We start from the raw sequence: 23,789 nt of genomic DNA, 5'->3' as shown, positions 1-23,789 counted from the left end.
ACTGGTGCTGTCCAGTGAATTGGTTCCAAGTGGATACGCCATGCAAACTCAGCCGCTATAATTGGTAGATGGTAATATGTGGCATAAAGTACTTAATTAAAAAGTTCACGTAATGTTAATTATTCAAATAAACCTTTTGATTTCTCATCGAAGTAATGGTTGCCTCATTGAGTAACTTAGATCAAGGGTTAGAATTGTGCTATCTGCCATTGGCAATCTTTAAAAAATTTGGTGCAGCTAAAGAAGACCCTCTGTAGTAGCTCATTGTACCATATCATAATCACCTGCCAGCTACTTTTCCCTGTATATCCCACTTCCCCTTACCCCAGTGATGAGTAGCAGGCTAGGGACACACTCTCCAGGCTGACCTCTCCTCCTTTCTCTTCATTAAAATCTACTCCCCCTCCTATATGTCGCCACAAAGACTCTCTGTAACCCAAAGTTGGCTCAAAGCACCTTAGATCTATTAATAAATCCTTAGAGTTGGCATTGTTATGATCAACCTGTCGGGTGTGAAAAGCATTCAAACTGGCTTCCCCCATGTCAACATAATTGCCCTCTTCTCCGAGATGGCATTGCCCCTTTTCACATGAGCTGACACAAAAAGGTAGACAAAGCAGGACAAACCAAAGGGCAAGAAGGCACCCCCCCCCCCCCCCCCGCTCTCCACAAGCTGACAAAAGGGAAGACAAATCGAAGGACAAGAAGCCCCCCGCTCTCAAGAGCTGGCACAAAAGGGAAGATGAAGCAAGACAGACCAAAGGGCAAGAAGGTGCCTCCCTGCTCTCCACAAGCTGATACAAGCTCCAAAACCAAAGGGCAAGAAGCCCCCCCCCCTTGATTTCCACAAGCTGATCCAAAAGGGTAGACGAAGAAAGGCAAACTGACGGGCAAGACGGCGCCACCCCGGTCCACACAAGCTGACACAAAAAAGGGACGGTGAAAGCACTACTACTTCCACTGCCACGAGTTATTTAAGGCCGTGCTGGCCCATGTGTTAATAAGAACCGCTCGAGACTTGGATGAGGGTCCCATCCATGTACCAAAGAAGTGAATACAACCTTTTTTTCTTTTTCTTTTCATCATCATCATTATGCCCGGCTACGTCGTCATTTCTCGATTCCTGCGGTGAAGACCCACCTCACCCAATTGAGATTATATCAGTATCACTGGATCATAATCGCCTGCCACCTACCTTTCCCTGTATCTGTCGCTTCCCCTTACTTCAGTGAGGAGTGGCAGGCTAGAGACACGCTCTCCAGGCTGACCACTACTCCTTTCTCTTCATTCCTCCTAGATATTACTACAAAGACGCCATATCCCTGAGTTGGCTCAAAACACATTAGATCTACGGATAAATCCTTAGAGTTGGCATCACTGGATCGTTCCGCTGAAGATTCAACGTGTACACCTGTGAGCAAAAGTATACGGACCAGGGATTGCGCGATAAAACTAATTTTCTCCTGTGTCTGTGAATGCAACAATTGAAAGTAAAGATTGCAGTTATGAATTTTCTAGTGCACTCGTCAGTTTCCGTGTATGCGTGTTAATTACGAGGAAATTCTGTTTTACCGGCGACCCTGTGGTTCGCATACTTTTGCTCACGGGTGTACGTCGGACTGTGCCGCTGTGCTGCTATTCGTCAGATGCAGCGCCGCTGGGAAGATTTTTACCAACAGCGAACGACAGAAGTGCGTTGTGGCACTTTTAGACCGGTTTCTGTGGAAGCTGTGGCTGGAATATTAAACGATCCGCATCATATAAAACGTGGTCTCGCGAGTCGCATAGTTAAATCTGGTTGACGTTCAGCATCGCTCAATGCCCTCATGCATTCACACGTCAAAAGCAGGTAAAGAAAGCAGGGGCAAGCAAGTGTCCCTTGGATGTTGTATGTATGCATGCGCGAGCGAATCGGCTCGTCTATAGTCCCCATGCCCTCTCGTATCCTTAGTAGCCATGTCCCCGCTTTCAATTTCCTCAGAGGCTTCTTTATTACGAAAGCTCGCCCTGTTGGGGAGCTTTTTGAGAGTCGTATGCCTGTGAAGGGATCCGTTGGTCCATTCAGCCTTTTCTGGTAGATCTCCATAGTCGCACGTATCCATCCATAAGGTAGAGGGTAAGAATGTTGGCGAGGAGCTACCTTTCCCACAGTGCCAGTGAAATCTTTCTCATTATCCCTTTTTCGAACGAGTAATTTGTGCGGTAAGCTGTCTTTTTCGTTCCAACACTTGGGCGATTTTGGCTGTTTGTGCATGCGTTGCTGTACATCCGTGCGCTCATTACAGCTTCAGCTCCTCTTTGTATCGGTGGCATTCGTGGGGTAACTATGGAGGGATACGTGGCAAGCGCATCAGGCTTATTTGGAAGGCTCTCCTGCATTCCGACTTGTATATGGTTCGCACTAAAGTCAGCTGCGAAGAGCACAACGTGGCGAAGACAGTAATAAGTTAGTGCACCTTTGGCCATCTGCCATGTCATGCTGAACGCTCTGGCTCTTATCAAACACCGAGGTTAAGTAGCATTGGGCTTTTCCAGTCCTTGGCAGAGAAAACACTAGGAAATAAGGAACGCCGTGCTTAAGTCTCGCCCGTTCTTCTACGTTGTAGTTCTAAGTGCCCGTGGCAGAAAATGCCGCCCACCACTCCATCCTTTAACAAGCACTGCTTTGTTTTCGTGCTTTCCTTTCACCTAGTTTACATTGTGACCATGTTTGTCTGCTTGTCATTTTTTAAAATCTCATGAATACACCTATTTGTTAAGATCCATAGTGTGAAATTTTAAGCGTGCAGCTCTAAGACAATCGAGCGGTGCAAGAGTGAGGGCTTCAAGGCAAGCCCACTGTGCTCAAGTTATCTGGCAGCAGCCTGAAAAATAACAGTGCACGAAGTCCACACGGCGTGCATGGAGTGCGTGCCACGATGAAAGAGCTCGTGCTTGTGTAAAAGGCTTGACTGTGTGCATGCTCGTAAGGGCGGCACGATTCGGCATACTTACATTAATGCTGCATGCAGGGGCTGTTGAAAGAGACGTTGGAGAAGCACCCCCAAGAGCAAATGAAAGAGCAGCGAGAGTCAGTGACCAGCTTTCCGTCATCACTACGCTTGGAAAGTGTGTCTGCCTGTGCGTACAGTATTATTTCTTATATTTGAATTGTGAATTAAGCGATTTCATATTTTTGTCGTCGGGCTGATACTTGCAAGCAAATATGCAGCCTTAGAACAGAGAGATGACATAGAGGTAATGAATGAAACCATAACTAGGCTGGCTTCACAGGCAGCAAAAGTGGGAGGCAAGGTACCAAAGCAACCAGTAGGCTAGCTCTCGCAAGTAACAAAGGACCTAATAAAGAAACGACAAAGAATGAACGTGTCAAATTCAAGAGCTCAGATGGAATTCGCAGAACTGTCATAACTGATAAACAAGGCGAAAATAAGCGATATTCGAAACTATAACTTGAGAAAGACTGAAGAAGCCACAAAAAATGGACGCAGCCCGAAATTAGTGAGAAGGAAACTTGGCATAGGACAAACCAAGATGTATGCACTGAAAGATAAGGAGGGTAATATCTTCAGCACTACCGAAGGTATAGTAAAAGCAGCGGAAGAATTTTATACTGACCTGTACAGTACGCTGAGGAGCCACGACACCTCCATTCGAAGCAGTAATGAACAGGCTGCACGGACTCCTCCCATAACTAGCGATGAGGTCAGAAAGGCCTTGCAAGACATGAAACGAGGAAGAGCGGCAGGAGAAAATGGAATAACAGTCGATTTAATAAAAGGTGGAGGCGATATACTGCTTGGAAAGCTGGCGGCTCTATATACGAAGTGTCTATCGACTGCAAGGGTCTCAGAAAAATCTGGAAGAATGCAAACATTATACTAATCCACGAAAAGGGAGACGTTAAAGAATTGAAAAATTATAGGCCCATTAGCTTACTCCCAATATTATACAAAATATTCACCAAAATAATCGCCAATAGAATAAGGGGAACTCTGGACTAGTCAACCAAGGGAACAGGCTGGCTTCAGGAAGGGATACTCTATAATGGATCACATCCATGTCATCGATCAGGCAATCGAGAAATCCGCTGAGTACAATAAACCTCTCTGTATGGCTTTCATAGATTACGAAGAGGCATTTCATTCAGCAGAGATACCAGCAGTCATAGAGGCATTACATAATCAAGGAGTACAGACTGCTTACTAAATACCTTAGAAAATATCTACAGAGATTCCACAGCTACCTTAACTGTACACTAGAAAAGCAAGAAGATAACTATAAAGAAAGCGGTCAGATAGGGAGACACAATTTCTCCAATGCTATTCTCTGCTTGCTTGGAAGAAGTATTCAAGCTAATAAACTGGGAAGGCTTAGGAGTAAGGACCCACAGCGAATATCTTGGCAACCTTTGGTTTGCCAATGACATTGTTCTAAGCAACACTGCGGACGAGTTACAACAAATGATTGAGGACCTTAACAGAGAGAGTATTAGAGTGGGGTTGAAGATTAATATGCAGGAAACAAATGTAATTATGAATAAATGGGCAAGAGAACAAGAGTTTAGGATCGCCAGTCAGCTCTAGAGTTTGTGAAGGAGTACGTTTACCTAGGTCAACTAATCACAGGAAACCCTAATCATGAGAAGGAAATTCATAGAATAAAAATGGCTTGGATCGCATACAGCAGACAATGTCAGCTCCTGACTGGAAGCTTACCATTATCATTGAAAAGGAAGGTGTACAATCGGTGCATTTTACCATTGCTGACACATGGGGCAGAAACTTGAAGATTGACAAAGAAGTTTGAGACCAAGTTAAGGAACGCGCAAAGAGCGATAGAACGAAGAATGCTAGTCATAATGTTAAGAGACAGAAAGAAAGCGGTTCGGATCAGAGATCAAACGGGTATAGCCGATGTTCTAATTGACATTAAGAGGAAACATCTCGGTGCCCTTCCACTGTGAAGGATGACCAGTGAAGCTGTGTATGTGAGCCCCTTAATGGCGAACTGCATCTCCGCCGCGGGTCGGCCTGGCATTTCGCTATCGTCGGGATCAGCCCAGGTATGGGGAGTGCTTAACGCCTGCTTCACCTCCGCCGCGGGTCCACCCAGCATTGCACCATCTTCGGGGTCGGCCTGGCATTTCGCTATCTTCGGGATCAGCCCAGGTATGGGGAGTGCTTAACGCCTGCTTCACCTCCGCCGCCGGTCCACCCAGCATTGCACGATCTTCGGGATCGGTCCACATATGGGGAGTGCTTAACGTGTGCTTCACCTCCGCCGCTGGTCGGGCCGGCATTGCACTAATTTCGGGATTGGCCCACATATGGGGAGCGTTTAACGCCTGCTTCACCTCCGCCGCTGGTCGGCCCGGCATTTCACTATCTTCGGGATTGGCCCACATATGGGGAATGCTGAACGCGTGATTCACTTTCGCCGCGGGTCGGGCCGGTATTGCACTAACTTCGGTATCGGCCCACGTATGGGGAGTGCTTGACGCCGGCTTTACCTCCGCCGCTGGTCGGGCCGATATTGCACCATCTTCGGTATCGGGCCACATATGGGGAGTGCTTAATGCGTGCTTCACCTCCTCCGCTGGTCGGGCCGGTATTGCACTAACTTCGGGATCAGCCCACGTATTGGTAGCGCTTAACGCCTGCTTCACCTCCGCCGCGGGTCGGCCCGGCATTGCACTATCTCCGGGATCAGCCCATGTATGGGGATTTTTTTGCTTACCACGCCAACGACACGAAAATTTCCTTGGACACTAGAGGTATACAGCTTTGCTGTGAAAGTGGAGCTGGGCAGGTCATGTAATGCGCAGGTTAGATAACCGTTGGACCATTAGGGTTACAGAGTGGGTACCAAGAGAAGGGAAACGCTGTCGAGGACGGTAGAAGACTATAGGTGGAGCGATGAAATTGGGAAATTCGCGGGCGCAAGTTGGAATCGGTTGGCGCAGGACAGGGGTAATTGGAGATCACAAGGAGAGGCCTTCGTCCTGCAGTGGACATAAAATAGGCTGCTGCTGCTGCTGCTGCTGCTGCTGCTGGTGGTGGTGATGAAGATATTTTTGTCGCGCAAGTACTGACACCAGCAATCTAGAAGTCTGTTTATCTAACCGGATGAGTATATGTTGCGTACATTAGTGGCAGGGAAAAAAAAATCCTGTCTGTGTGGAGTTGAATTCCACACATGTACTGGGCGGACTGAAGTTCCGTGTTAAATTCCTTATGATGGTGGGCTATAGACCCTTTTTTGCAGAGGAGTACCTCCAGAAGAACCAGATGGCGCTTTTTTTTTTTTTTCATGGCCCGCCGCACATTGCCTCAGCGAAAGAGCACGAATACGAAACCATTACAGCTTCTGCCGTGCGATCAGCTTTCGGAAATGCAACTGGGTGTTCACTACCGGACTGTTCTCTTTCATGCTGCAAAATCTGGAACGGCAGAGGGAAGACGTGCGCAGTAGTAGGCTACCAAAATAGTTTCTAATATATTGCTACGGAACAGCCACCACAGTGTGGCGGCTGTTCCGTGGCCACACGTGTACAGGCGTTGACCGAGTCCCTACGTGTCGTACATTCTCGACGTGTTGGCCCTTTGTGCCAAGGCTGACCCGAACATGACTGAGGACGATAAGGTTAATCACGTCCTCAAAGGCATTGCTGACGACGCCTTCAATTTACTGGTGTTTACGAACGTCACCAGCATCGATACCATCCTCGAGGAGTGCCGCCGTCTCGAGCATGCTAAAAGCCGCCGGGTATCCCAGCACATCACGCGACTTCCCAACACAGCTGCTACGTCATCCTGTGACGACCTCTTCCACCAGCCGTCGCGATGTGACAACTTGACCCGTATCATTCGTCGTGAGGTCGAAGCGGCACAACCGGCGGCCCCTTCATGCCCGTTACCTGATCATTCTCCGGTGACAATCTCCTTGATCCAGGCCGTCGTCCGTCAAGAGTTGTCCAACGTCGGTGTGCAATCTATTCATTCCGTACGCTCGGAACCTTTGTCTCCCGCACGTCCCCACCGCGCTCTTCTTACTCCTCTTATGGACAGCGCAACCCCTCCGAATGGCGAACCGCGGACGACAAGCCGATTTGTTTTAACTGCCGATGCATTGGACATGTCGCTCGCCACTGCCGCAGCCGCTGGACTTCGACGCGCTAATATCCTGATTACCCCCCTCGCCCCTCTAGCGCATCCTTTTCCTTTGCTCCTTCTATGCCCGCTCCATCATCTGACCCTGCGACACCTTTGACACGACTCCGCTACTCCCGCTCACCTTCTCCCTCCCGCCGCCAATCTCGCTCGCCCCCGTAACGCCGTGCTCCTTCTCCGACCTACTCGCCGCACCCCCGACCGGAAAACTAGACAGTGCAGCTTCTGGAGGTGAAGCTGCATTGACGACATTGACCCGAAATCCTCGCTTCACCTTACCCACGAACAAGAAGCTTTTGGACGTTCTCGTCGACAATGTTCCTGTGTGCGCGTTGATTGACACCGGGGCGCATGTGTCCATTATGAGTGCTGCTCTTCGCCGTCGGCTCAAGAAAGTTCTGACGCCTGCCCCGAACCAAGTTGTACAAGTCGCCGACGGAGGGACTGTCGCTATTGTTGGCATGTGTTCTGCCCGACTCACCATTGCTGAGAGACACGCCGTCGTTCTCTTCACCGTCATCGAGCATTGCCCTCACGAACTCATTCTCGGTCTGGATTTTCTTGCCCATCATTCTGCCCTCATTGACTGTTCGGCCGGCTCACTTCGCCTTGACTTGCCTCTCCTTGCCGACCCTGTGAACCCGCCTCCAAGCCATTTGAGCTGCATAGATTTTGTTCGCCTACCACCTCACTCTGTGACACACGCAGTGGCGTAGCAAAAGGGGGGGCCGGGGGGCCGTGGGCCCCGGGTGCACGGGGCCAGTAGGGGGGGGGGGTGTCATATACGTCTGAAGACACCCGAAAATTGTCGATATGCTTGCCTTCCTCGACTGCACCCGGGGGGGGGGGTGAGGTGACAGAAGAGCTGAGGGCCCCGGGTGCCAGACGACCTAGCTACGCCACTGGATACACGTCGACTTATTGTCCTCACCAGCTGTATACCTGACGGCAATTACGTGGCCGCACCAATTCCGGCCGTTATGCTTACACATGGTGTTACCGTGCCGCACACTGTGCTGAAAATTACTGGCAACCGCACCTGCCTTCCACTTGTCAATTTCGCTCTAACCGCGCAAGTTCTGCCTCAGGGGATCTCCTTGGCTATAATTCACGCTTTGCAGGATGATGAGGTCGAGCCATTCACAGTGGAAGATCGTTACAGCTCAGCCCATACCGTGACGTCATCGCACGGTACTGACGTCGACATTAAGAAGATGGTCTCCGCTGACCTTACACCTGCTCAAGCTGAAGCTCTTTGCCGCGTTCTTGAAGGCTATCGCGACATTTTTGACTTTGACAATAGACCCTTGGGTCAAACGTCCGTCGTGACCCATCGCATAAATACTGGCGATGCGGACCCTATTCACCGACGTCCATACCGTGTTTCTGCGTCGGAACGAGCTGTTATCCAACAGGAAGTCAAAAGATGCTTGCAAAGGACCTTATCGAGCCTTCCTGTATTCCCTAGGTATCTCCCGTCGTACTTGTCAAAAGAAGGATGGAACGTGGTGCTTTTGTGTAGATAATCGCCACCTGAACAAAATCACAAAAAAGGACGTGTACCCTTTGGCACGTATTGATGACGCTCTAGACTGCCTGTACGGTGCCACCTATTTTTCTTCTATCGACTTACGGTCCGGCTACTGGCAGATATCCGTCGATGACATGGACCGAGAGAAGACTGCATTTGTTACCCCTGACGGCCTTTATCAGTTCAAGGTGATGCCTTTCGGTCTCTGTAACGCGCCCGCCACCTTCGAACGAATGATGGACTCTTTGCTTCAGGGGTTCAAGTGGTCCACCTGTTTGTGCTATCTGGACGACGTCATCGTTTATTCGCCCACATTCGACACGCATCTAGACCGTCTTTCAGCGATTCTTTACGTGTTCCGCCGCGCCGGTCTCCAGTTGAACTCGTCAAAATGTCATTTCGCTCGCCGCCAAATCGCCGTCCTTACACCCCGTAGACGCCTTAGGCGTGCGACCCGATCCGGACAAAATTCGCGCCGTTACGAATTTTCCTGTTCCGAAGGCTACCAAGGACGTTCGTATTTTCGTAGGGCTGTGCTCTTATTTCCGACGCTTTGTGAAAGATTTTGCCACCATCGCACGTCCCCTTACCGACCTCTTGAAGAGACGCCCCTTTTTCTTGGGGTCCTGACCATGCCGCATCTTTCTCGCGGCTGACTACTCTCCTTACCACGCCTCCAATTTTGGCCCACTTTGACCCGTCTGCCTCGACGGAAGTTCGAACTGATGCCAGTGGTCACGGCATAGGAGCAGTGTTAGCACAGCGCCAGCGTGGACATGATCGCGTTATAGCCTATGCCAGCCGACTTCTATCACCCGCCGAGCGCAATTATTCAATCACAGAGCGCGAGTGCCTCGCTCTTGTGTAAGCTGTTGCGAAATTTCGTCCGTATACTTGTACGGACGCCCCTTCTGTGTCATCACTGATCACCACGGTCTCTGCTGGCTATCCTCGCTCAAGGACCCCACGGGACGACTCGCTCGCTGGGCGTTACGCCTGCAAGAATATACCTTCTCCGTGGTATATAAGACGGGACGCTTGCACCAGGATTCCGATTGTTTGTCCCGCTACCCCGTCGACAAACCGGCTGATGCGGACGCCATCGCTTGCGTTTTCTCTGTCCCAGTTGCTTTAAATCGGCAACGAGCAACGGCGCGATCCTTCATTACGCGCCCTCAGCGACCATCTGGAGTCAACTCCTGGCGACGCCTCTCTCCGGATGTTTCTCCTTAAGGAGGGGACATTATACCGCCGCAATCTCGATCCACACGGCCTTGACCTTCTGCTCGTCGTTCCATCGCACCTGCGTTCGACTGTATTTCAGCAACTTCACGATGCTCCCTTGGCTGGACACTTGGGCGTCTCGCGCGCATACGACCGTGTACGCCGTCGATTCTTTTGGCCGGGTCTCGCCCGCTCCGTGCGGCGCTACGTTGCCGCTTGTGAGCCCTGTCAGCGCCGGAAGAAGCCCTCCACACCTCCAGGTGGATGTCTCCAGCCGATCGACATCCCACCCGAACCCTTTTTCTATGTTGGTCTAGACCTTCTTGGACCATTTCCTCTCTCGGGCTCCGGAAATAAATGGGTCGCCGTCGCTACCGATTATGCTACGCGGTACGCAATCACCAGAGCCCTCCCGACAAGTTGCGCTACTGCCGTTGCTGACTTTCTGCTCTATGACATCATTTTAGTGCACGGTGCTCCGCGCCAATTACTCACTGACCGTGGCCGCACCTTTCTGTCGGCAGTCGTCGAGGACATCCTCCGCTCCTGCTCGACAAAGCACAAGTTCAGCACGTCCTACCACCCCCAGACCAACGGCCTCACGGAGCGCCTCAACCGGCCCATCACCGACATGCTTTCCAAGTACGTTGCGACCGACCACCACGACTGGGATCTTCACTTACCATATATGACGTTCGCATGTAATTCATCGCGTCACGGCACTGCCGGCTATTCACCGTTCTATCTCCTATATGGCCGAGAACCCGTGTTGCCCTTAGACACTTTGCTGCCCTCGGCCACGCGTTCCGCCACTGAATACGCCCGCGACGCGATCGCACACGCCGACCACGCGCGCCAGCTCGCCCGCTCCCGTCTCGAGGCCTCACAGGAGCATCAGAGATGCCTCTATGATTGCCACCATCGTGACGTGCACTTTTCTCCGGGTTCTCTGGTCCTTCTCTGGTCACCCGTTCGCCGTGTGGGCCTTTCCGAAAAGCTGCTGTCGCGCTACACTGGCCCTTACCGTGTGGTACGACAAGTGACCGATGTCACGTATGAAATCAACCCCGCCGATCTCTCAGCGTCGTCATCAGCTGCAAGTGACATCGCTCACGTGGCAAGACTAAAACCCTACCACACACCTTTCACCGCGGATGTGTAGATTAAGCACCGGGACGGTGCTTCTACAGCCGGGGGTGATGCTACGAAACAGCCGCCACAGTGTGGCTGCACTGAGGAGGACGAAGACGACGTGTGTGCCGGTTTTGATATAGCGTCGCCATTTTGGCCTCCGTGAGCTTACCTGTAAATAAATTGTAAATAGTATTCGGCTTCAGCTTCACGTAGCAATATTAATAGATAGAACTAATGTGTCTGACCAAGTCCACAGATCGCTGCTACATAAGGACTGGTTCTTCGCGATGCACGGCTTTTCTCGAGGATAAAAAAGTTCACTCATTCGCCAGCGTTCTATAGCTAGCGTCCAGAAAAAGGAACTCCAACACCGGAACGTCAGCAAGAGTTGAGTATACCGCTCGTCACACAGTGACAAAGGGAGTAGCGTCAATGCTTGGCATAGTAAATTTCTCGCACGTTATCTACACGCATCCTCCGCAACTCACACGCAAACTTAAGCCCACTATATTGCCAACTTATCAAGGAGAAATAAATGGGCCATACTTAAATCAATGGCCCGAAGTATGGGCGACAGCCACTACACCAAATGCACGAATGTTAGGAGCTGAACGTGAGGGTCCACAGTGTAAGCGAGTGACTATCGATAATACGTCTTTGCTACAAGCTATTACAAAGTACAGAACATCGAAATTACATGCCCTTGTACGCAGCAAGAAGAAATCTATCGCAAGTGAGCACACCCGCGAGCGATTAGGCAGAATATCAGATAGTGACCACGCTGAGGAATTTTAGTGAGTCAGAAACACGACAATCCGCTGCTTCAAAGTGTTAGTCAAATAAAGAACGAAGACCAAAACGCACGGATCCTGATCTAATTCACAAGCGGAAAGTTTGAACAGTTTGAGATACATTTCTAGCCCCGCTTATATTGCAGCACCGTATAAGCTGCTTGCGCCATTTGGACAAGGCGTAACGAGCTTCGAAATGCATTCGTGTCCTCTGAAGCTGTGAGCAAAGCTTCGTGTCATCCACGCAGTCACCGTCTACGATATCCGCCAAATCAGACTTTTTTTTTTTTTTCTGAGCCGCACCGGGTGCCGTGTACGTACAACGTAAACACGGAGGCAACGGAGGCAGCTGAGGTAAGCAATGGATGCGTCACCACGTGATCAACCATGCCGGCACCGACTGGATCGCCGTGAAATGAGACAATGCTATATTATACCGTACTATATTACATACGTGCATACCGTACATGCTTTGTGGAAATCTGAACGGCGATGCAGGGAACGTATACGTGACAGGAAACGCAAGAATCGCACGGTCAAAATGTATGTGCGCGCATGCCTTGAAATTTAGTAATGGTATATACCAGAATATTTTTATTCTGGCACCCGAGTTCAGAACTTTAGAACAAGGCCTGCGTTCTGCTTGCGCATACGCGAGCCGCTTGGGTAGCTGCGAAAGCCGTGCAGACTTTTGGTCCTTGGAAATATATATATATATATATATATATATATATATATATATATATATATATATATATATATATATATACGCAAGCCGTTTGCGTCTCCTAATTACATCTATGTCGACCCAAAGAACACATATAGCAGGTACGGCTCTGCGCGCGCGCCCAGTGTTGGAAGTCACGTGATCTATGTTTTGGAAGCGTGGTATAGTTGAAGGGGCAGCACGAAATGATCGGCTTTGGGACAAGCGCGTGCGCTTCCAGCTGCCAGCGTCACCCCTGCAGCTTTGTGACCGCGAATGGTCGTCAAGAGAACTGTTTTCATGTATGTCTCTGGGCGCATGATCACACGCTTGTTAATAAACGAAAGTTCACTGCAAATCCTACTGCCCACTAAACTACGAGCTTTACTTCGTGTAACAGTCTAGCTACTAGCTTAGATATAGCTGTGAACGCTTTAACTTTCGAATCTGCGACTTATTTTGCGTCCCTGTATCGATTCGCACGGTGACGCTGAGCCGTCTCATGCACGGACGCTAAAGCTATAAGCCACCGCGTTTCTTGTTTTCTTTTTGTTCTGCAGCCAACGACACAACGCAGTGCAGCTTCTGTAAGTCATACCTAGACTACGTCGAGAGGTGCCTGATGAACAGAAGTGCTGTAAGTATACTTCCGTTGCACCCATAACAGCTCCGATGCCTCTTCATTGCTTATACGACTTCTATATGTCAGGTTTACCAGATTCCGTGACTAATTGGCGCAACGTGCGGAAGGAGGTAGACCTGTATACAACGGGGTGAAATCTTGGCAGACGCGTTCCATATACCTTAGTTGAACAGACGATCAGCTGCATTTATAGCATGTTCCAATTCGTTGCGCAACTTATAGTTTGGAGTCGTTTTTTGATTGTCGTTCTTTATTAGCATGCAGAATTATGAGTTTCTACTTAGACAAGGAGAAAATCAGTGAAACCCGCGTGCTTTCAGTCGGTCTCGCATGTTGGTTTTTGGCCAACGCATATATGTCGCTGCGAGGCCAAAGCGCGACGTCACGAAGATGCGGCTGCACTGCCATCACACTAAATGCTGGCGAAATAAATATGAAAACTCCTCTGGCGTAAATTTTCTCAGAATGTAATATTAATGTGCTTGGCAAAGATCTTGAAATCTATTTGGCAGTCATTATCGTTTAAAGTGGCGAGAAACGAAGAGGAAGAGACATGTCAACTACCGTTTTTCTCTTCTTTCTCTCTGCTCCGTATGCCCGGACGTTGCGCCGCCATGTCTCTTTGCTTATTAACATTCAGCTTGAAATCGTACTCGGCGTACACAGGTACGCAGACATTACAGGCGCGCGCCTTCGTATGTCTCCGCGTGTGCGTGCGTGTGAGGAGACTGTTCGCGCACATCTCTTCGCCGACACATACTCCGTTTCATACATCAGATGCAACGCCGTGGAAGCTACGCAAGAAGTACGGTCACCAAAAATGTATCACTCCGCGCGTTCCGTCTATGCTTCGCTGCTCGCCAGCGGCGTTTGCTCGCGCGAGCATGCACGTGTATATGCACCATAACGGGAGGCCGCCGCGAAGGGCCGAAACAAGAGAGAGAGAGAGAGAGAGAGAGAGAGAGAGAGCACACACACACAAATACGAGAAGCAAATTGATCTAAAGTAACGTTTACTAGCCGTATGAAGAAGAAACCGAAGGGAGCGGATGCACTTCACGCCGGCTCTGTCTTTCGTAAATGATTTCGCAGTGTTTATGCAAATATCTCTGTAATTTTGCACCATCATCTCCCGCAAGTTATCCTGACTCTACCGATATTCGTCTTCAAGGTGGGAACTGCATTTTCACCGCTTTATTGGACCATTTCTGCCGAGCCGCTGCACCGCCGAGCTAAGCTTACTGCTAAGCTTAGGGCTCCGGCCGCTACGTGAGCCGCAGTTACGGCTGCGCGTCAAATTTCTTCAAGCTGCCATGGAAATACAAGTTGCAGGAACTGACATCTCACCCACCGAGATTTCCGAAGAAGCAGGATGGTGCACCATTGGCCCGCGTGAACGACTTTCTCCTTGGGGCAAGCGCGCTAACCCTAACATTGCATCAGCCTCCCAAACCGGCGTTGGAGACACGAACAAGTCGCAGCGAGGCCCGCGCGCTCACAAGCAGCAAGTTCTGAAGGCAGGGAAGATGCCCACTCTTCCACGTGATCACCACAAAGTAGTTATCAGGCCACGGGGCGGCTTGAACGTTGCAAAAGTCGGGGTCGTCCGCCTCGCTTCGGCCCTATATAGGGCAGCAAAGGTATCTCCACAAGACGCCACGGAAGACATTGTCTGCCCAAATATTCAGCAAAATATCATCGTTGTGAGTACCCCTCACTCTCCTAATGCAGAACGGTACCGCCGACTCGACAGCTTTGAGGTCGACGGACACCAGTTCGAGATACGGGCATATGAAACTGCGCCCGACTATACAGTCAAGGGAGTCGTCCGAGGCATTCCTCTCGAAGAAGACGCGAAAGACATTCACCTCAATATCGTCAACAAGAGGAACCCGAGTGCCTTAGCGGCCAAAAGACTCAGCAAGACCACGTCGGTCATCATCGCCTTCGATGGTGGCCGAGTACCAACGTGGGTGTACTACGGGGGTGCTATGCTCAGGTGTACCTTGTACAGAAAGCAGATTGACGTGTGCCACCAGTGCGGACGCGTCGGCCATTGTATGGACGTCTGCCCGAACCCCCAAGACCGTGTGTGTAGAGGCTGCGGAGCCTCGAACCCAGACCCCAATCACACATGCACGCCAAGGTGTCACCTTTGTGGGGGAGCGCATCCCACTGCGGACAAGGCCTGCAAGGCTCGATTCAAGACCCCATATCTTGTTAAGAAACGACGCGGAGACCGACAGAGGGCAGCTGCGGAGGCCGCCCTCGAGCTACAGCAACAGACCTACGACCAACATTTCCCACCTGCCTCCCGCTCCCGCTCTCGAGGCCGGGCCCGGTCTCGCTCGATTGCGGGGTCTCCATCCCGCCGGCAGAGCAGGTCTCGGAGCCGGGCGCGCAGCAAATCTCCCAGGGCGAGCCGTAGCCGTTCGAGCTCTCGGCGTCCGAAGCAAGCCGGCCAGCAAGATTCGGACCTACCTGACAAGGTGAGCTGGGCAGATGCGGTTAAGGGCTCGCTGAGACGCAAGGCTCAGGGAGCTACTGCCTCGACTCCAATACTGTCTACTGCCTCAGAACCCAATAATAAGAGGGACCCCAGGGATGTGGCATTAGAAGAAATGCAGCGCGAAAACGCACAATTACGTACCGTCGTGCTACAATTAACCCAAGAAATTCGAGAGATTAAACAGTCGATGGCGCAGACATCTATACCTAAACCTCCTTTAGTCCCGACTCCCGTCACGAACGGTAACGACAGTGCGGCGCCGCCCACAAAGAAACGCGCGGCGGCCAGTTCCGAGTCTCAACAGCTCGAGAACCTCGAATCAGCAGTAAGTGATTGGCGCAAAGCACATGTCACGATAAATGACTGGCGGAAAGAACAAGAAGAAATGAGGAAGCTGCTTTCAGAAATTCAAACCGGGATCCGCAACATCGGCGTTGCGGTCAATAACCTCACTGCTCGAACAGACAGGGTTGAAGTCCATATAGACAAAATCGAGACTCACATAGGCCTTCGCCCAGGCGTGGAAATGATGCCCACCATGGGCCCTACAGTCATTCACCCTAGCCCTGTTTCAGGTAACGCACAAGTACAGCACCACGATGGCCAGCCCCACTAACGAGCTCGTGGTGTGGCAGTGGAACTGTCGGTGCTTCACTAAGAAGCAACCACTGCTGCAACAATACGTCCGACACGCGCAACCCAAACCCGACATCATAATGATACAAGAAACAGTAGGTACCGTACCAAAGCTTCCAGGTTACACTGCGCATGCCTCGCCGATTCCCGTTGATCGCGGACTTGCAATTTTAATTCGGAAAGGGACAGTAGCGCAAGAACACAGCGTAAGCGGCACACATGCGGAAAACATGCTTGTAGAGCTCCTTCCCAATAGAACACGCAACCACAGTGTATTTCTCCTCAACGTATATAGTAATCCGGCTCACTCACGGGCTCGTTTCCTCTCTCTGTTCCGAGGGGCGCTTGCCTTGGCGGGCGCAAACCCGTTTCTGGTCGGGGGAGATTTTAACGCCCCGAACGAGGCCTGGGGCTATGGCTACACTACCGCCAAAGGTCGACGCCTGTGGCAGGACCTACATGATGCCGAGTTAACTCTTATTACCGATCCCACGGCGCCGACCCACACGGGCACCTCTACGGCACGGGACACGACACCAGACCTGACGGCGGTCCGTAACATCCCTCAAGCAATGTGGCGCAATACCTTTGAAGATCTCGGTAGTGACCACATGATCATAGAAACACGAATTCCTCAAGCGGGTACACCCCCTTTTCCTAAGCTATTCAAATGGACGGACTGGGACAAATTCCGAAAGCAGCGAGCTGAACAGAGAGGTGAGGAGAACATCGATGACATCGAGGCATGGATGGAGACGCTCAACGACGACATGAACAAGGCGACGCAGACGCTCGCACCCGAAGTCCAGGTTGACAAGATCGACAGCCGACTAGCCCACCTCTGGGAAGCCAAGACGTCACTAAACGCAAGATGGAAAAAGCAAAGGCACAACCGAAAGCTTCGTAAGAAGATCGCACATATCAATCGCCAGCTGGAAGAACATTGCCGGACCTTAAGCCGCCAACAGTGGTATGACATCTGCAACGCGGTCGATGGGCAGCTCCACAATGGCAGTACGTGGCGCCTCCTTCGTCACCTCTTGGGGGAAACGCAGAGCAAGTCTGCTCAGCAAGCAAACCTGCAACGCCTTTTGCACAAGGAACAGGCTACCACGAGTGATCACCAGCTCGTGACACGCCTGCTAGCCAAGTACTTCCCTCAACGACCCGATGTTCAACACGGAGATTACACTGGAGAGACAAATGTGACACTCGATGAAGAATTTCATGAGTCAGAGATCCGCGCAGCTCTCCACGACTTTAATGGCAAATCAGCACCTGGTCCCGACAAGGTTACGAACAAGACTCTAAGAAACCTCGATGATGCCTCGATAACCGCTCTTACGGCATGCATCAACAAATGCTGGCGAGCAGGTTGCATCCCAGAGGCGTGGAAACGCTCTAAAGCAGTCCTGATACCGAAGCCAGGCAAGCCGTCCAGCCTCGATCACTTGCGGCCCATTTCCCTCACATCCTGCGTTGGCAAGGTGATGGAGCACGCGTTCCTCTCCCGCATCAACCACCACCTCGAGGACACTGGAGCCTACCCACCCACTATGGTGGGCTTCCGGTCCCACCTCTCCACTCAAGACGTCATGCTCCAGCTCTACCACCAGATTATCAATGACCCAACTAGTGGCAACCGGGCCATCCTCGGTCTAGATTTGGAAAAGGCATTTGACAATGTAGCACATGCAGCAATCCTGAGCCGCATAAACAAGCTCAACTTGGGTGAGCGAAGCTACAACTACGTCAGAGACTTCCTGTCGCGCCGCACAGTCACCCTCGCGGTCGGCAGCATGACATCCGACGAACATACACTAGGAAGCACCGGCACTCCTCAAGGATCGGTCATATCCCCGCTCCTTTTCAACCTCGTGATGCTGGGTCTCCCGGCCTACCTCGACGAGATCGATGGCCTCCATCACGCCTTGTACGCAGATGACATCACCCTGTGGGTCAACAAGGGCAGTGATGGTCAGATAGAATGCGCCTTACAAGCAGCGGTCTCTGCAGTCGAAACCTACCTCCAAGACACAGGTCTCCGGCTATCTCCACTGAAATCGGAGCTGCTCGTCTACCGCTCGCGCCGCCGGCCCAAGCCTACAGCCGAATCGCGCCAATGTGACGACATAATCCTCTATACGCAAGACGGCTCCTGCATTCCCCGAGTCCCGAAGATACGCATCCTAGGCATGCATATAACAGCCAACGGGTCAAACATGGAAGCTATTCGCAAAATCGAAGGCAAGGTTACAGCGGCTACCCGCCTGATCAAACGCATTACAAACAAGCACACGGGCATGAAGGAGGACAGTGTCATGCGCCTCATACACTCTTTCGCAATCAGTCACATCACTTATGTGGCTGCCTTCCACAACTGGAATGTCACTGAAAGGGAGAAAATCAACACCCTTATACGCAAGACTTACAAGATCGCCCTTGGCCTACCGGAGTCCACAAGCACTGCTCGTCTGCTACAGCTGGGGGTATACAACACGCTTGAGGAAATTGTGGATGCGCAAAGAACCTCTCAACTCGAACGCATGTCTCTGACAGCCACGGGCCGCTACATCCTGCAGAAACTCGGCTTCAACTACCACGTCCAACACGGTCAGAAACAGGTCATTCCACCTGACCTCAGCGACACGCTGATTGTCGCCCCTATACCTCGAAACATGCACCCCGAATTTAATCGGGGCCGACGCCAGGCCCGTGCCAAGGCACTGCTGCGCTCCTTGGGTGGAAAGAGGACTACGCGCTTTGTAGACGCCGCAGAATACACACGAGAACACCGGTTCACGGCGGTAGTCGTAGACGTTAGCTCCCGGCTTACGCACGCGTGTAGTGTCGCAACAGAATACCCCGAAACAGCAGAAGAGGTAGCAATTGCGCTTGCGCTTACTGACCCCCTCTGCGAGGTATATTTAGTGACTCGCAATCCGCAGTTCGCAACTACGCGCGGGGGCGCATTTCCTCCGAAGCTCTCCAGATTCTAGGGAAAGCTGGTCGACAGCACTTAGATAACACCGCCATCATATGGTTTCCAGCGCACGTCGCAACCCCCACCGATGAGGGCCTCATTAACTTGAACGAGGTAGCACACCGCTCTGCGCGAGAACTGACCCGCCGCGCAGAATCGGAGACCGCCTCTTCGAGTTCAAAACTGTTGGCTCAAAACACGCGAGAACGCCTGGTCAGGTACAATGACATCACCAAGCACTACCAGCTAGGCAGGCGGTTGCTGCCCCCACCTCACCCCATGCTGAAACGTCGCCAGGCAGTCATCTGGCGACAATTGCAAACACAAACCTTCCCCAGTCCGGTGCGATTGCAGCACATTTTCCCCGCGCAATACCCGACTGCTCTTTGCAAATTATGTCAGGCAACTAGAGCGACGCTGTCACACATGTTGTGGGAGTGTCGGGTTACATCAGCTACAATGGCAGTAGCTCCGGAGGCTCTTGCGTCGAAGTGGGCCGCCGCTCTGCGCAGCTCCAACCTCAAGACACAAGAGTGGGCTGTCCAGCAAGCCCGAGAGGCGGCGACGAGGCAAGGCCTCGAAGTCCCCTCATGGGAGACCTGAGCCCGGGTCGTCAAATTTGCCGGATTCAGAATAAAGTTGCTTCCATCCATACTAGCCGTATAAGTACATAGCTTATTTCTAAGAATTAACTTTTTTTTTTCATTTAGAATTGAGCCTATATAAACATTTTCACAAAAATCGGCCAGAAAACACTGTACAATTCCTAAGCGCGAACGCAACCGCTGCCAGAAGTCTCTAGCCACCACAGCGTTGCAATCGATGTATGAAATGTGGTATACGTGTAGAAACAAGCGAGTTCGGTACAGGATAAGTCGCGAGCCTTCTTTACGCTTCCGCGAAAGGAAGAACGCGGTCCAAGCTTGCACGGGCAATAAATCACATCGTATCGTTCCCAGGCGCAGGTAATGTACCGGGTGAGCGTGGTGTGCGAGTTTTTCTACACCACGATAGAAGAACCCTGCCGCCTGGCCGTGGACAAAAACGCTAACATCATCTATGCCGGCCTCAAGTATCACAGTGACCCTGCCCTGCTTTGTGGCCTTATGACGCTCTGCCCGCGTAAGTCATCCGCAGTATGCATGAGGTAGTTGTCAAAGCGACGGCCTGTATAAGCATACCGTATACGAAGTTGGCGTTGCCACGTCCTGAAGAAATGGACGTTGTTTCTGACCAAATGACCCGCCGCGGTCTTATATGTATAGTGGCTATGGCGCTGCGCTGCTTAGCTCTAGGTCGTGGGTTCGATCCTGACAGCGGGGGCCGCATTTCGATGGGAGCGAAATGCAAAAACGCTCGCGTACTCAGAGTTAGGTTCACGTTAAGGAATCCCAGCTGGTCAAAATTAATCCGGAGGTACCACGGCATGCTTCATGATCAGATTGCGGTTTCAACACGTAAAACCCCGGATTATTTTGTTAAAATTTTTACCACTTTGTAAACGTGAAGCAAGCTAATGTTGACAGTTTTCATAAAAACGCGATAAAGACGAGGACGAAAGGAACACACACGACAGGACTGGCGCTACTTTTCGTCTGTATGATGATTAGTGCATGATGTATACGTGATGCGCAGTGCACTAACAAAAAGAAAAGTAGCGCCAGTCTTGTCGTATGTGTTCCTTCCTCGTCTTTAGCGCATTTCTATGAAAACTGTCAAGATGAAGGGACTCGCCCAAACCAAGGCATTTTTGCGACAAAAGTTATGTTTTACAGCGATTGCGACTTCGGCTACCTTCATAGGTGAATGTCATGTCAGCACCATTGTTCACGACATGCCGCACCAGCTGCAGCGCATAGGGACGTAATTTTTTTAACATTTCTGGGCTCTCTTCAGAGCTCAGAAACGACTCGCGTTAAAGATAATGACATGAAAACAACTGCATTCGGTGTACGTTTCTGAGAAACCTTACAAATGCGCGACTTATGCGCTAAAATTAATGTTTTTTTTTCTATTCAACGTAACTAATTTACCAACTAATCGCACTTCAAAAAACAGTATGTGTAACTCAAGACGAATACGAATTATATATGCCATGTGTCCGTCTTATCTAAGGTGTGCCACCCTATTTTTGAAGTTTGGTTCTGGTTACGTGAAGCACCTGGTAGATTGTGCGTGAATTTGTATTCGGAAAACTTTGTTTTCTTTAGGAAGAACTTGTTAGTTAGGTTTCAAATTTCGTATTTCACTATTGTATAGTTGTTTTCTGAGGCGAAATGGGTGCTTATGGACAACGCCTGATGGTGTATCTGTCAATTATAATTTTTTTTCGCGCTGACGCTGTCTCGCTGCTTTCTATTTCAGAGATATCCACTACACATTGGCAAAAACTTTCTGGAGAGCCTTCATCGAAAGGTTGTGACTTCAACCCAGCGATTGAACCATAACTTGTTAGATGTCCCAGTGCTATATACGATGAGACGAATCGAAAACTCCTCTACAAAAGATGATGAAACTATTCATCGCTAATCGCATAAATCACGTTCCAATCACACGCTCCAGAGGCGTGCAATTGATTTGGAAATCCAATGAATGCAGAGGATCGAGTAAACTCGGTGTCACCATTTTATACGGCGTATAGTCGCATACATAATAAAATGAGTTATCCAACTATTGATGACTGTTTTGTCCCCCTACTTGATTTGCTCACAAAGTGAGGTGGAAAATGCAGGGGTATCTGCCTACCTGCCGTTATGAGATAAATAACACTTGGCAGATTTGTGTTGATACATATTTGTGACTGACACAAAGCACACTGTGCGGACGAAAGGAACTGACGCGCAGATGTGGACTCCGAAATGAAAATTTAATCAAAGCGCCGCACCATTTTTTTCTTTTTAATTCCACTCGTTTTTTTTTTGGGGGGGGGTGGGGGGACTTCAGGCACTTTGAGCTTATCTATCTATCTAGCCTCCTACGTCGGTGAGGCTAGCGGTGCCTACCAACTTGATCCGCTGGGTATACGCTCAGGTTTGCGTTGCTGGTGTGGAGAGACTTTTAGCTTGTACGCTATTCCGGTAAACGGGAGCGGTTTGGGCGGATTACCGGATGGTCGGGGCGTAAACGTGAGCGGCCGGAGCGATGAAGCCGCCTGGTGTTGTAGAGCTCAACCAGACAAACGCATAGCTAAAACTGCAGTAACTCACCATATCCTGCTTCGCCACTCGTGCAAATTTTTGGCAGCGGCGTAATTGTGAACACGATTACGCCACTGTCGAAAATTTACGCCAGCAGCTAAGCAGAATATAGTAATTAGCTCTGTGTTTGTGTGGTTGAGCTTTGCGCCACCAGCTGGCACCACCAATCTGGCCGCTCAGGTTGACGCCCCCGCTAAACCGGAAAACCGCCCGCGCTTGCCCGAATACCGGACTCGCTAAAAGTGTCTATTGTCGTCGTTCGAGCTCCGGAGTTAATTACCCGAGGTACTTAAAGGGTAATTGAAAGTGTAGATAGACAATCAGAAGAATCAGAAAGAAAGTGAGATAAAGACAGCGAATTGGATGCAAAGAATGGAAACGAAAAATACCATGGATATTTACGTGAATGACAAAAAAGAAATTAGAAGGGGAAACCTGTACAATAACACGAAGGGAAGTGCGTTGCTATTTGATGTTCGAGTTGGTTGCCTAAGGACAAAAACATGTCGCAGCAACTATTCGCAATTAGATGAGGCATGTGTATGCTGCAGGAAAAATAAGGAGACCACTGAGCACATCCTTATGGAATACGAAGGTATTCACCCTGCGAGACCAGTACGCCGCGTACACCTTCCAGAAACGCTTGTATTTAAAGTGGACGGAAGCATCAACCGGTCAGCAGTGGAGATAACCAAGATAACAAAAAAAAAAGCAAGGAAGAGATTGAGACGACCGGATCATGTACCGGCATAGGTAGTGGTACAAGGTAGATAGAGGCTTTGAGAAAAAAAAAACAAAAAAACTCAGTGACCTTCCACTCTGTGAAGTAGGATGACCAGCGAAACTGTGTATGTGGGCCTCTTAATGGCGAATTGCACCTTGCCTCTGCCGCGGGTCGGCCCGGCATTGCACTATCTTCGGGATCGGCCCTAGTAATGACGTTTTATTCCTAGTAGGGCCGCATCAGTCACGGTGCGTACTCGACGGCACGAACGCAGGTGGCGCCTGACGCGGACGCCGTAGGAGAAGGCTCCAGTTCTGTGTCGACACACGGACACGATCCTGGGGGAACTAGCCCTTAAAAGCTTCGCAAAAAAAAAGAAAAAAAAAGAAACAGAAGTTAAGGAGATGTATACAAAAATGCTAGGATGAAAAGCATGTATAGCGCACCTGAATAAATCAAGCAGGCTAGATGACTATTTGTCACCGCCCGTTTCAAAAGGGATGTTAATAAATCATCATCATCATCCGGAATGTCGACTG

General features: G+C 50.4%; 1 protein-coding gene across 1 annotated transcript; it reads left to right on the top strand.

The window, feature by feature from the left end:
* Positions 1 to 2,981: 2,981 nt before the first annotated feature.
* Positions 2,982 to 22,002, top strand: LOC135899368 (uncharacterized). The gene is made up of 4 exons (XM_065428626.1): positions 2,982 to 3,120; positions 13,119 to 13,195; positions 20,289 to 20,451; positions 21,694 to 22,002. Exons 1-4 carry the CDS (start codon positions 3,006 to 3,008, stop codon positions 21,774 to 21,776), a joined length of 438 nt encoding a protein of 145 aa, XP_065284698.1. The 5' UTR covers positions 2,982 to 3,005; the 3' UTR covers positions 21,777 to 22,002.
* Positions 22,003 to 23,789: the final 1,787 nt, after the last annotated feature.

Source organism: Dermacentor albipictus, chromosome 1, assembly GCF_038994185.2.
Source record: "Dermacentor albipictus isolate Rhodes 1998 colony chromosome 1, USDA_Dalb.pri_finalv2, whole genome shotgun sequence".
In the NCBI taxonomy this organism is placed as follows: Eukaryota; Metazoa; Arthropoda; class Arachnida; order Ixodida; family Ixodidae; genus Dermacentor; species Dermacentor albipictus.
This window is presented reverse-complemented; position numbering and strand designations above follow the sequence as displayed.